Genomic DNA, 12,544 nt, shown 5'->3' with positions numbered 1-12,544 from the left:
AAAATAAAAATAATTAAGTTTTGTAATGTTCACTCAATAATCCATATTACCTCTTTTTACCACCATTTATGTAAAGTCTCACTAAATTGTTACATGAAAGGTGGCACAACATTACCTCTCTTTACGGCCATTATGTACACGTTTCAGCTAAAATGTGTTAAGTTGAAATCCGTCATCAATTTTTTTTCTTTCTATATCACCTGCACGAGGACAATGCTTTACCCCCACATATTGAGCTTACATGATTTCGCCAATGATTTGCATATATAGTGGTTCCTTTTCTGTAGAAAATTCATCAACCACCATAGTTTATATGTGGAAAAATGGAAAGCGTCAGAATTTTCAACAACCATTGTGTACGCACACATGACACATTCAATCTTTTATTAATGCATCTAAGATCCATTAGGCATTGGTTTGACCGGGTTGTCTTGTTTTAAAGTGAAGTTGATATTTATAGCATACAATGTCCCCATTCACAAAGTGCAATATTTGTCTCATCGTGATTTGCTGTATATGCTAATGTTATTGCTATTTGAGTGCTGATGTGACACCCCACCCAATCCGTGTCCAAAATACCACATAGAAAAATCTCAGAGTTTTATTCAATGGATACTTATAAAAGGTATTTGAAAACAACGATGTCAACAACAATACATGCGTTTTAAAACTCTTAGCTGAAATAACTGAAGTCCAATTGAAATCATAAACTTAAGGACAGAGAGTCTTAAACGAAACATTACAATCTTCCTAAGGCACCCACTTCTAGTAGTCCTCACATGCTCTTTTTTTTAATAGAAATGTGAGCAACAAGTGAATCATAACGATTCTTCTTGTCCACATGATCCATATAATCACAAGACATACACAAAGATCACATAGACATATAATAGTCAAATAATTTGCTTTCAAATAATCTATTAAAGCATTTAGCATCAAACAACAATCAAAGCATGACTGAAAAGTGAATAAACATATGATAAGCATATGTCTCCATCTATGGCTCATCAGCTGTTACCAAGCCGTAGCCTGGTCAAAACACAATATGCATGACGATGCACCCCAAACCGAACAAACAATCTTGCAATATACCTAACCCCATATTCACAGGCTACACCTCTCACATCTCATCTCATCACTTTCGCTATCATCGATCCTATCAGATCTCTAATTCTTTAACAACCTAGCTTATCTCTATAATAACCTAGCATATATCTTTAGCAACCTAATTCTTTAACATCTTAACTCTTTAACAACCTAATTCTTCCAAGCAAAAAAAGGTCCATAAGCCCAATTTCCACAAAAATTCACTGTTTATCACGCTGTGGGATTCGAACCTTAAGAAACATATTTTACTGACCTATATAGTCACAAAGATATTACTTGTAATTTTGGTTTATCGAGTGCACTGTTGTACCCTATCAATTTAAGTGGTCAGCCGTTGAAAATAAGTCAGACATTATTCAGTTGTGACTTCGATAATGTTGTTTATAAGTTTTGTAGCAACCATAAAATTGGGTTATTAGAGAATCACAAACACTATTTATTGTTAGTATTAAAATTGGGGTATTAGAGTAAGTTAGTACAAAACAGATATTATATAAAAAGTAGTCAAGGCATACGAACATCATTACATATGACAGGTATAAAACCTAAAAAGTGAATGATACATCTTCACAAGGATTCTTCTTCTGTCTTCTTCCTCTTCCTTTTCTCAATTTCTTTAGCTGAAGAGTGAAGTTATACTTGACAAACAAGTGAGTATGCCACAGCCCAATTAGAGGAATTAGTAGCTGGATAAATTTGATTTATGTTAACATATGAACCCCGCACCTCTGTAAGTCAGGTTAAAATGTCACAACCTGAAAGAGCAAAGACTACTATCAAAATATTTGGCACAACTCAATACTCTCTCAGGTATAGACAGGGCATATGTTATCATGAAGATGAACTCTCTATTTAGTGCACTTAATACCTACCTACCAATCTTTCACAAACTTATTCAACCAAACTGTAGATGATTCTCATTAGGCTAGGACCAGTCCAAAGCCTGTGCACGTAGCTAGCCCAAGAAAACCTGAAACAAATCAATTATGTCTAGCCAAAAAACACCTAGCACAATTCCAGTTATGTATTTGAGAAAGAAGGGGCATTGTGTTTTACACCATTCAAACCCCAAGCATCAGAGTAAGAGATCTCTAGAAGCAATCATATCTGCAGGCACCTGACATTGCTAAGCTGTTCCTGAAAAATGTAGGGGAAGTTCAATAATCCACCACTAAATATACAAGTAACTCATCTCATCAAGAAGCTTAAGCACAAGAAACTGAGGTATACATATCAGTAAAAGATAGCTACATATATATGAATAAAAGACAGCTTCCGAACAACGGAAGACTCCAAAATATAACTCAAGTTAAAGCTTGGATACTATAACTTTTCTTTAAATATAATTATCCAGAAATTACAACAAAGGAATTAGCCTGACTATAAGAAGAAATAAAATACAATTAAGGATTGGAAATTTTCATTAAGGTCAGAGTTTCCGTACATACTTTCCCTTCTGCTGTCTATACAATCATTATAAGAACCCTCTGTAAAAAGAACAACATATAACAGTTGATTCCACATTGCAGGGAAGTATGTCCAACACCTGTAGATAAGACTGTCAAGGATCAAACAGAGAAGATTTTATACTAACAAAATTAACTATAAGTACCAGCCGACTTTAGATTTCTTAGCTCCATCAGATGTTCATCAACTGATATATGAAGAGAAAGTCGGAGATCGGTTAGTGATGCTTCCTGATCCCAATTAAGGGGACCGGAAGCAAATAGTTTCCCCAGAGTTCTGCAGTAAGTGTATAGTTCAGGCCTAGAGGATCTCACTGCTCCACCACTTGCTAACGAATGTTCCCAACTAGCTTCTTCTCTGAGCCCAAATGCTTCTTTTGAAGATTCTGCATCACTACTACAAGAGTCGGCACCTTGACTAGGACCATCTAGAAAACAAGTTGGTATGTCATTCTCATCATAACTAATAGGGCTACAACTACCAACGGAGCATGCATCAGTATCATAACAACCATTAGAGACTGAGCTTCCTGTACCAACAAATTCACTAAATCTTTTTGATCTTACCCTGACCATTTGTCGGAAACCAGTTTTCTTCTTGTTAAACGAAGTTTGCACATTCAATTTACCACCCATACGTTCAGAAGCAGCCTTCTCCGCTGAAGAAGAAGAAGAAGAAGAAGAAGCAAACCAGTGCTGATATCTCTCTCCCTCCAATGCTCTTACCTTCTTAGGACTTCTCGTACATGATTCAGCAGACTCAGACCAATCACAAGGTGAAGATCTCTTCAAAGAAGCAATACTAGTCTCCTGAGGCACCACACTGTTCAAAAGCGGGTTTAGATTCTGGTGTACATCTGATCCAGTCAGCGTGGAGGACTTAAGAGAACAAGATACCTGTAAAGATTATTATAAAACAGTTTAGTCATCGTGTAACTCCACTAACAATCAAAGGATACAAAAAGTTAAAGACTTACCTTTCCAACCACAACCCATCTTTCATCTTGCCAAGATTGCCGAGCCCTGAGGTTCACTTTGTGAACTGTGAGTTCGACCGCGGCATCAAGCAACCGAACCGCATAATATCTTCCAGACAACTCCTTCAGAACCGTAGCAGCTTTCCAGGAAATATTGTTATCAAGAACCTCAACCAAATCACCAGCTTCCCATCTATCTACATCTATTTGAGGTGGACACGGCCTGATCATCTTCCTTGGAACTCTCTCCTCAACAGCCTCATTGTTGGAAAGTTCGAAAGAGTAATATCTAATACCATAAGTATGACCATTACCAGATATAATCTCCGCTGATCGCCACGCACCATACGGTGCCTCTTTGTGGCTAAACACCTCAATTCTACTTCCTTTTCTGAATCTCATGATCTTTATTCCTGCACACACAAAAAAAAAAAAAAAAAAAAAAAAAATCAAACACTTCTTTAGAATCTGAGAGAAAAACAAAAAAACCAATAAAGCAACTAAAAAAAGTATCGATGAAGGGTGTAGAAGAATTGGATAAGAACATACCTTGTAAGCAAGTTTGATGATCACCGTAAGATTTTGAGAATTATTTCCTCTGTATTTCTAAGGGGTTTTGTGAACGAACTAACGGAAGAGGAATTGGGGAATTAGGGCTTCACTTCTTAATGAAATAAAATATACAAACGAAACTTGGCGTCATTAAATTCTTGAAATCAGGCTTACCAAGCCAAGATTTGACAAATATGCAAATATTTTTTTTTTTTTTTGGGTAGAATATTAGTTTTATTTTTTTTGTAGAATAATAGGCAAATATTAGTAGATAATTAATCCCACAAGCTAGAAAGATATTCTACCATTTTAAAATTGAACATACACTATTAGTTAGAGGAGATATGCCAAAAAAAAGTACCACTACTTGCCTGCTCATTGCATTACTGGGCCAAAATGAATTGATCTGACCCATTAAATCCATAATGATCTGGTGCGCAGATCCACTTTTTATTTAGTAGTATCATATATATCAGATTTAACACTGAAAGAATTCATCTATATATATATATATATATATTTTTTTTTTCAAGTATATTTAGCAAATAAATCTTAAATTTGCCACCTATTTACAAGACTGCTATTATCATTTAATATTAAATATTTAAAATTTAATGTATAAATTTTAACAACCAAAATTTACATTTTACAGAAATCTATATATTAACACAATTAATTGTCGAGTATAAGATCTCCTAGCCGATATCACGGATTCACGGCTTTTCCTTCTCTCCAACAAACCAGATTTTACAAGATATCTCTTTCCATCTTTTCCTCTAATATCTGGAAAAATCAAATTAAAGAAACAATAATAAATGCCAAAGAGTATAATATTCCTTCAATCTTCCAAAATAAAACCGATTACAAAAGATTTTCTACCTAATTAGTTTCTAAAGCCGTGATTTTGGCATCAAAAGATTATAAGAATTATCGACCTAATGATTAGCCTATAAATACTATAAACCATCACGCCAATTACCATCCTCACTAATACAAAACACACAAAAGCTTACTTAAAACCTTGAAGATCGCTTGGTTGCTACTTTTGCCTTCCTCAGATCATACAAAACAGCTTGGAGGGTTCATTCTCCATTCGTGGCATCTGTACACACAAGCCACTGGTGAAACTCTCGAAGATGATTTTATGGTTTTGTCAGATGAAGTGGTAAAGATCTACCTATTAAATACGACTACTAATACAGTTTTTCTTTATTCATTTCAGGGTACAAAAATTCATTCCTTAGTAAAGAAGGATTTGGTTTCCAAATATATCAATAGGCTCCCTGTTGGTGAATGGGTTTTCATTAAGACCTTTGGGTGAAGAAGGTAGTCATAAAGGTTGATGATTAGAACTTAAACATCTTGCTCTCTTTCTATACTTTATTTGATTCTTTAAGTTACTTATCTAATCAACATATAAGTCATGTTAACTAAACAAAACCATCTAGGTAGCTCCAAGTGTGGCTGTGTTCGAGTCTAGAAATCCGATTTATGAACTACTAATAACACTTCTATTTTTTTCCCTCACCTTCTTTTCCTTTTCCGGGTCATAACGCAGTCTGTAACGAAATGAGAATCAACTGGATAACCATGTTCACAAGCATCATGAGGTTAGAGGTCTCGCATCACAAGTAAAGAAGAACAGAGGTTTGCATGGAAAGAGCCATAACAACCATAAGAATCGACCCACACTTAGAGCTACTTGGAAGAAAAACAACCTTATAACCCCGTTACAATTGATTCTCTTGAACATAAGATAATTTCAATTACCCTTGATTGGCCTACAAGCCTAAATCAATCGATGATTTCATGTTGAAAGCAACCCTCAATCGCTAATCTACAATGTTTTTCAATATTAGTCCATTAACATCTTTGTTCTTGCACTTGATTTCCTATTCGATGAATTGTTTACATCTGCATTTGCGAGTATGGTCTGATGAAATCTTCAATTTACAGATAGAATTACCAAGCAAACACATTTACTACATATACTAACCTGAATCTGTATAGAACTGAAGACAGTTGTTGTTTTTTTTGGTAAGGTGAAGACAGTTGTTGTTGGCACAAGTAGTTTGTTACATTTATGAGCTTGCACCTGACGAAATCAAAAACAATTATCTTTATATAAAACTAACAGTAAAGCTTGATAATTAGAACTGAAACAGCTTCCTCTATTACTCACCATCTTTTCCTTTCCATTTGATGTACTATTACTGATACTTATATTATCTCTTGCATAGAAATAAAAGTAACCTGCAAAGTTAAGCAATAGTCATTAAAATTATGAATACACTAACTTATTGATGACAAATTAGTGTGAAGTTAAAATGTACTTAGCTTTCTAATTGCAGCTTGGGTTTTAGATGTGAATACATTATTTATGTTGACATGATTTGGAAGTCATTTATCTATGCCATAATCTAATATTTGCAGGACATCATATTCGGTGAATCATCATAGGGTCATCACCTCAGAATTGTAGAAATCATTCGCTCACTTTATCAGAAAAGCAATCCTCAATTAATTTCTTTCCATATTTGAGAATCTACATTCAAATTGCCAAACAATCTATTAACATATGTATGTAATTACATCTATATTGGATCGAATTATTAGGAAAAAAAAGAAAGAGAAAGAAACAGAGTAATTTACCTTGGAACTATTCCAAAATTTGAATAGATTTGGAATTCTCGATTAGGATGTGATGAAATCGGTACTCTTTTTGTCTAATCTACTCAAAACTGAAATCATGAAATGAATTTTAACCCGATTTACTTTCTCTGACTTAAATAATAGAGGTGCGCTTTGTTGCTAAGGAAAGAAGAAGAAGATATGAGAACATTGTTTTCCCATATCTCACTTATTTAGTCGATCAAGACCATAATGAATAATAAAAGATCAACTTTCCCAATTTTAGAAGAAGAAGATACGACTCATATATCTCTGTATAACAAAATTTTTTATTTTATTTAATTATTATTATTTTATAGACATACGTATCATAGTATGGATGAAAGTTTAAAATATCAAAAATTAAAAAGATTATATCATAGAATTTATATGCACAACAAAACTATATATTCCAAAGTATCTAATTATAAATAGATGAAACAAACTAAATTACAATGTCACAATATATTATAAGCATATAATTTTAAAAAATCAAAATAATTTCAAATACTATTATCTATACATTGCAAATAAAATAGACACATAAAAAAATCTGTACATTTTATACCACATAAAATTTAATTAACAATATGATATTCTAACTTCACTATAACACAATACACCACAAACATACTACTTATGCAGTACATAATATTGAGTTAACATATTGTTCACTTAAAATTTATAAAACAGTAATTAAATTGTTTAAAAGTAAAAAATAGCCCGTGGTGTACCGCGGGTGAACATCTAGTTAATATTTTATATGAGGAACTAACAGTGCTAATTTTCTATTAACAAATACTATGTTATTTGGGGTTATAGTGATATATGGATAGTGCTAAGTTTACAAATATCAAGTTTAATACATATTACATAGCATTCATGAATCATGATATATTTTAGCATAACCTGGACACAGAAAAACTGCATCAAATGGTCAAGAGAATAAGATTGATCTATCATCTGTGACAACAATATGGCAGCTCCCCGATGTAACTGCCTGAAAAAAAGACGTGATAGCAAAGTTGCTGCTTATGATTTCAGTTTGTCTCTGTGATTCTGTTGCTTTATGTTTTTCCATCCTGCCAAAGTTTCCAACACTGCCCAAGTTTCCAACATACATAATGAGTCTGAGTTTCCAACATACATAATGAGTCTGTGTGTTCTAAGGTATCGGACTCGGACAGAAAACACAAATCTGCTCACGAAACTAAAATGATGATCTACGAGTAATAAGAGCCAAAAAACTTTGCAACGCATATTCTATAGAGCACACCTCAGTTTTGTCGTTAATCACCAATAGTCATTACAGCTGCAAGCCCCGTTTTTAAGATGGTGGAATCTCTTTGCATCTCGCATGGTCACTACTCTACCAACTATATCTGCCATAACCTTCAATGCGTTATGACAATCAATACACACACGAAGGTTTTTCAAAATAGTAATTTGTTTGCGGGGTGCGGTGCTGAGAACAGCACGAGCAAAAGCTATTCTCTCGCTATGACCAAGAAGTGCTGTTTCTTTACTCTCTTGGTCAATATCATGCAAAGCAGGTTTTGTATCAGCGACATAGCCCACCTCTATCATATGCATCTTTAAATTTCTCAATAGCTCCAACAGTTCATCATTCTCAGGAAGATTAGTATCCCCTGCACTGAATTCACTCGTCTTATTTGTGACTCCGGGAAGAGCATGAACTCCTGACCTTTTCTTTAGACTCTCTTTCTCAACATCTGATGCCTTGACCGGTAGAAATCCTTCCCGAGATTGTTTATTCAACCGTGTAGGATCTAACAATTCAACAAAATCAGCACACTGGTCTCCAAGTTCTAAATTCCCATGCACTCGAGAAAGATTCATCAATGTTTCCCACACATCAACGTTTGGCTCCATCGGCATTTTCTCTACAAATTCTACAGCCTCCTCTAAAAATCCGGGTAACGCATACATCTCAACGAGGCTAACATAATCTTCAATGGAGGGGACGATGCCGTAGTCTCTGGACATTGACTCAAAGTGCAACAGCCCCTCATCAACATCACCTAGCATACCACATGCATAGAAAACTCCTCTAAATAGTTGAGCAGTGGGTTTGTTTCCTTCTTTTTTGAAGCGGCTAAACAAAACATCTTATTGTAATGTACCAAGTCTCCAAATTCCTCTCAGGCATTTTCTCAAATACACTCGCAGCTTCATTCACCAACCCACAGTTGGAGTACATTTCTAACAGTACATGGTAACCACTAACATCTAAATGGTAAGCCAAAGCACTAATCTTCCCATGAACAGCCTTGGCTTCTTCTAAAGCCTCTGCTTCCCCACACACCTTTGCTAACCGTAAAAGTCTAATCAAATCCACAACATGATTCAGACTTGCCAATGTATCTATTGTACACAAGGCCTTTTTCACCTTACCTTGTTTGCAAAATGCATCAAATTCGTTAATCGTCCAATCAGTATAATGCTTCCGCATCTGAACTGTTAACTTTAGCTCTGATCTTCCCCTGAACAGAAACCTTGGCTTCTTGCAAAACACTATCTTCTTGAAAAGCATTTTCTTCCCCACATAGCTGAGATAACCATATAAGTTCACGTAAATCCATAACATAACCCTTAAGCTCCAATTTTTCCATAGTAGTTAAGGCCATTCTTAGATTCTCTTGCTCGCAATATATTTCAAATTCCCTAATCATATCAAATACGTCACGATCAACAGTCTTACCAGAATGCCATGACGATCCTACACTACTACTCTGATAATCAGAGTTTGTCCCGTACCATTTGCCTTGATAATGAGATTGGACCTGCGAATTATTAGACATACCAGGACTCTGCTTCCACGGCTGCTCATGATTTGAGCCCAAACTCTGAGTTTCACTAACTTTCACATAGCTCCCAGTTGGGTTCTGGCTTTGCCCATTTCCACTGCTCCCCTTAAACCCTTCTCTAGGGTTGTTCATATGTGACGAATCCTCTATCTGGTATTCATTAGAGTTTCCAAAATCTAACCTTTCAACAGCTGTGGAGAGATTCCTCAGAACTTGATGGATCCTTTTCTCGTTGGGTAAAGAGAGAACATGATTCGTTCTGGGAAACCGAGCTATCTTCTTATACATCAGAAGAGACCAAAGTGATAATAGTTGAATCTCAGTTTGGTCGGAACTTGGGGGTTCGGCGTGAGTTTGGCTTGACGGCGATGAACTTCCAACGAAAATCCGATAGCATCGACGCTCGAGGGTAAAGTTGTAATTGACCAATATCAAGTGATGGGCCTTAATGGGCTTAGTTAATTTTAGTGGACTAAAGCTACTACTTTAAGCTAAGCCTTGTTAAATTCCGCCGAGCTTCTTTCAAAATTCTCCGGCGGTTAGGTTTCTTCTCCGGCCAAATCAAATCATGTTTCGTCGTCTAATTCTCCGGCAAGCAGCCGTCGTAGCCGCGGAATCGAAGATTGCTCGTCATCAACTCCATGGATTCGATCAGCGAGTATAACATTTTTTTTTTTACATTGGAAACTCTTTGTATCGGTTCTGTGTGATTTACGTTTGTGGTGTTTTATGGTTTTGAATCAGAGAGGATTACACAGCAGGAACAAAAAGGCAATGGAGTATGTAGCCAAAGGATGGAGCGCGATTAAGGAAGTAGACAGAGTTATCGATTACTGTGAACTCAATGATCGTCGCCTTATCCCTCTCCTCAGGGTACGCTTAAACTCTTTTCTATGTATGCCTATAAGTTCCAAATGCAATCTTGTGTTATAGGATAAGAAAAAATTGTTTGAATGTAGTGTGTTATATTGTTGGTTATATTTCTAAGTATGATTTTATGATTCAGGGAGCTAAAGAGAACTTTGAACTTGCTCTGGAAGCTGATAATTTGAACACTCATGCTAGATATTGGCTTTCTAAGTTGCACTTGAAGTACCATGTTCCTGGAGCGTGTAAAGCCGTGTAATTAAATCATTAGTCAAATAGTTTACTTGTAATTTTTTGAAGAACTTTTTCATGTATGCAAGACGGTTTTTGGTCATCCATATGTTATTGTCTTTGATCATCACAGTGGAGCTGCTTTGTTAGTCGAAGCTGCAGACATGGGGAATGCAGATGCTCAATATGAGCTAGGGTGTCGTTTAAGAGTCGAGGTCAGGCTTCCTTACAGTTTGTCGTATAATATTAATTGTTCCCGACTGCTTAGAGATTAAGAACCTCAGATGTAGATACTTTAGATCTTCATCTTTATCTTAGTCGGCTACTCTCAGCTGAGAAATGCCTGCTTCTTGAGCAGCATTGTTTCCCCAGATTTGAAAGTTTACGTAGTTAATATTTTTCTCTTATTCATCCCTAAACTTGCCCAACATTTCATACTAGTTGTAATCTTTCTTTCAGAATGATCATGTCCAGTCGGATCAACAGGCGTTTCACTATATAGAGAACGCTGTTGATCAGGTATGAATGATTTTTTTGTCTGCTCAGAGAACTGTACGAACGTATCATGCGGCAGTTTCATAGAAACCTCACCTGGGGGTTGGTAACTTGCAGCTGCATCCAGGTGCCCTCTATCTTTTAGGAACAGTGTATCTGACAGGAGACTGTGTGAAGCAAGATGTGGATTCAGCTATTTGGTGTTTCCATAGAGCTTCAGAGAAGGTAATAAACTTGCGAGATTACTCTTTCTTATTTTGTATGCAAGAGTGTTTAAAAAGAGTGAGTTTCTGTTTTTGTTTCACTATAACCTCAGAAGTGTAATTTCTGGGCTATAGTGATCATATCTTCTACTTGTGAATATTGACGAAACAAGCATTGTCTGATGTCAAAATGTTTTATAAATCTGAAAGAGCAAGTATGCAAAGTGTTACACATCTTCTTGTAGTTTCCATAGTTTGACTCACATATGTTCAGGGACATGCCGGTGCTGCTATAGCGTATGGATCTCTATTACTTAGAGGTTAGTAATTTTCTTTCATCACAGAGTACAGACCCATCTTGCTTCTTTTACAACAGATCTTTAACAATTATCCAAAGTTCATTTGTTTTGGTCACTACTTACTCTTTATATCATAGGAACGCAACAACATCGTTTCGTTTATGGCTTTTGTGGGTTAACTTAACTTGCTTAAAAATATCAACTGGACAGGTGTGCAAGTTCCAGAATCTCTAACCAAAGTGAATGCTGTGGGAGTTTCACCGCCCAAGAGATCAAGAAAGAACTCAGAACATCCTGAGATAAATCCATTAGAGATGGCAAAAGAGCAGTTCCAAATCGCTGCAAGAGCAGGATGCGACCTGGGGCTGAAATGGCTGGAAAGGGTGGAGCAGGAAGAGAAACTTCTTACGAGCGAACAAGATAACGAATGTGCCTATGTATGAGTATGATGTATTTGCACATGTAATACTACAGTCCCGTGGTGCGAATCATCAAGCAATGTATTGTGGTGCAAATTTTGTTGTACCCGCTTAAAAAAGATCTGTCTATAGAAGAAAATAAAGAGAGCATTTTTTTTTTGCCTTTTTCAACTCTTAAAAACATAAAATTTGATGGTTTTAAAAGGAGTTATCAAGCGATTTCGTATAAATTTTCAAATTTGAATTTGATCCAACATAGCAGCAATTTCGTAATTTACAAAAGGAGTTAACAACTCTTTTTGGGAACAAGCCGAGTAAAACTACTGTCCAATCGGCTTGTATTATTGTTCTGGGAGACGTTCCTGATATACACATAACTAAGATATACATCAATATTCTCTTAACCTTATCTTACGAGATTCACATCTAT

General features: G+C 35.8%; 2 protein-coding genes, 1 long non-coding RNA gene and 1 pseudogene across 27 annotated transcripts; 1 reads left to right on the top strand and 3 right to left on the bottom strand.

The window, feature by feature from the left end:
• Positions 1-1,522: 1,522 nt before the first annotated feature.
• LOC104752191 (uncharacterized) lies at positions 1,523-4,419 on the bottom strand. Of its 21 annotated transcripts, none has more exons than XR_015584744.1 (8): positions 4,100-4,419; positions 3,551-3,963; positions 3,141-3,470; positions 2,720-3,001; positions 2,556-2,653; positions 2,166-2,244; positions 1,980-2,077; positions 1,523-1,877 (listed from the first exon to the last, which is right to left on the bottom strand). XR_015584744.1 is itself a non-coding variant. In XM_010474263.3 (4 exons), the coding sequence occupies exons 2-4, from the start codon at positions 3,950-3,952 to the stop codon at positions 2,571-2,573; spliced, it is 1,236 nt and encodes a 411-aa protein (XP_010472565.2). In that variant the 5' UTR covers positions 3,953-3,963; positions 4,100-4,419; the 3' UTR covers positions 2,408-2,570. The 21 variants fall into 21 exon arrangements, 2 of the variants coding, with proteins under 2 accessions (XP_010472565.2, XP_010472558.2); XR_015584740.1 differs by having other exon boundaries at positions 1,523-1,862; XR_015584742.1 differs by having other exon boundaries at positions 1,523-1,862; positions 2,728-3,001.
• A 295-nt stretch (positions 4,420-4,714) lies between these two features.
• Positions 4,715-6,974, bottom strand: LOC104752190 (uncharacterized). Of its 4 annotated transcripts, XR_015583385.1 has the most exons (7): positions 6,755-6,974; positions 6,572-6,647; positions 6,285-6,355; positions 6,099-6,197; positions 5,631-5,682; positions 5,116-5,204; positions 4,715-4,885 (listed from the first exon to the last, which is right to left on the bottom strand). It is a non-coding gene; the product is annotated as an uncharacterized LOC104752190 (long non-coding RNA). The 4 variants fall into 4 exon arrangements; XR_015583386.1 differs by having other exon boundaries at positions 5,631-6,016; positions 6,285-6,647; XR_015583383.1 differs by having other exon boundaries at positions 6,285-6,647.
• A 725-nt stretch (positions 6,975-7,699) lies between these two features.
• Positions 7,700-9,971, bottom strand: LOC104752188 (pentatricopeptide repeat-containing protein At2g25580 pseudogene; annotated as a pseudogene). The gene is made up of 2 exons (XR_015584728.1): positions 8,049-9,971; positions 7,700-7,872 (listed from the first exon to the last, which is right to left on the bottom strand). The product of XR_015584728.1 is annotated as a pentatricopeptide repeat-containing protein At2g25580 pseudogene (transcript).
• A 108-nt stretch (positions 9,972-10,079) lies between these two features.
• Positions 10,080-12,278, top strand: LOC104752187 (uncharacterized). The gene is made up of 8 exons (XM_010474255.3): positions 10,080-10,258; positions 10,345-10,473; positions 10,607-10,722; positions 10,832-10,913; positions 11,158-11,217; positions 11,311-11,418; positions 11,671-11,716; positions 11,906-12,278. The coding sequence occupies exons 1-8, from the start codon at positions 10,169-10,171 to the stop codon at positions 12,136-12,138; spliced, it is 864 nt and encodes a 287-aa protein (XP_010472557.1). The 5' UTR covers positions 10,080-10,168; the 3' UTR covers positions 12,139-12,278.
• The last annotated feature ends 266 nt before the right edge of the window (positions 12,279-12,544 follow it).

Source organism: Camelina sativa, chromosome 16 (genome assembly GCF_030686135.1).
Source record: "Camelina sativa cultivar CO46 ecotype springtype chromosome 16, ASM3068613v1".
In the NCBI taxonomy this organism is placed as follows: domain Eukaryota; kingdom Viridiplantae; phylum Streptophyta; class Magnoliopsida; order Brassicales; family Brassicaceae; genus Camelina; species Camelina sativa.
Note: the sequence above shows the minus strand (reverse complement) of the source record. Positions and strands in the feature narration are given on the sequence as shown.

Excerpts from the sequence above, each read along its gene's own strand:
- LOC104752191 (XM_010474256.3), bottom strand. The coding sequence starts at position 3,952 with ATGAGATTCAGAAAAGGAAGTAGAATTGAGGTGTTTAGCCACAAAGAG. Across the intron at positions 3,471-3,550 it reads GATGGGTTGTGGTTGGAAAG|GTATCTTGTTCTCTTAAGTC; the intron begins GTAAGTCTTTAA and ends TAATCTTTACAG. Across the intron at positions 2,654-2,727 it reads ATGGAGCTAAGAAATCTAAA|GTGTTGGACATACTTCCCTG; the intron begins GTCGGCTGGTAC and ends TCTTATCTACAG.
- LOC104752187 (XM_010474255.3), top strand. The coding sequence starts at position 10,169 with ATGTTTCGTCGTCTAATTCTCCGGCAAGCAGCCGTCGTAGCCGCGGAA. Across the intron at positions 10,259-10,344 it reads TCCATGGATTCGATCAGCGA|AGAGGATTACACAGCAGGAA; the intron begins GTATAACATTTT and ends GTTTTGAATCAG. Across the intron at positions 11,218-11,310 it reads TAGAGAACGCTGTTGATCAG|CTGCATCCAGGTGCCCTCTA; the intron begins GTATGAATGATT and ends GGTAACTTGCAG.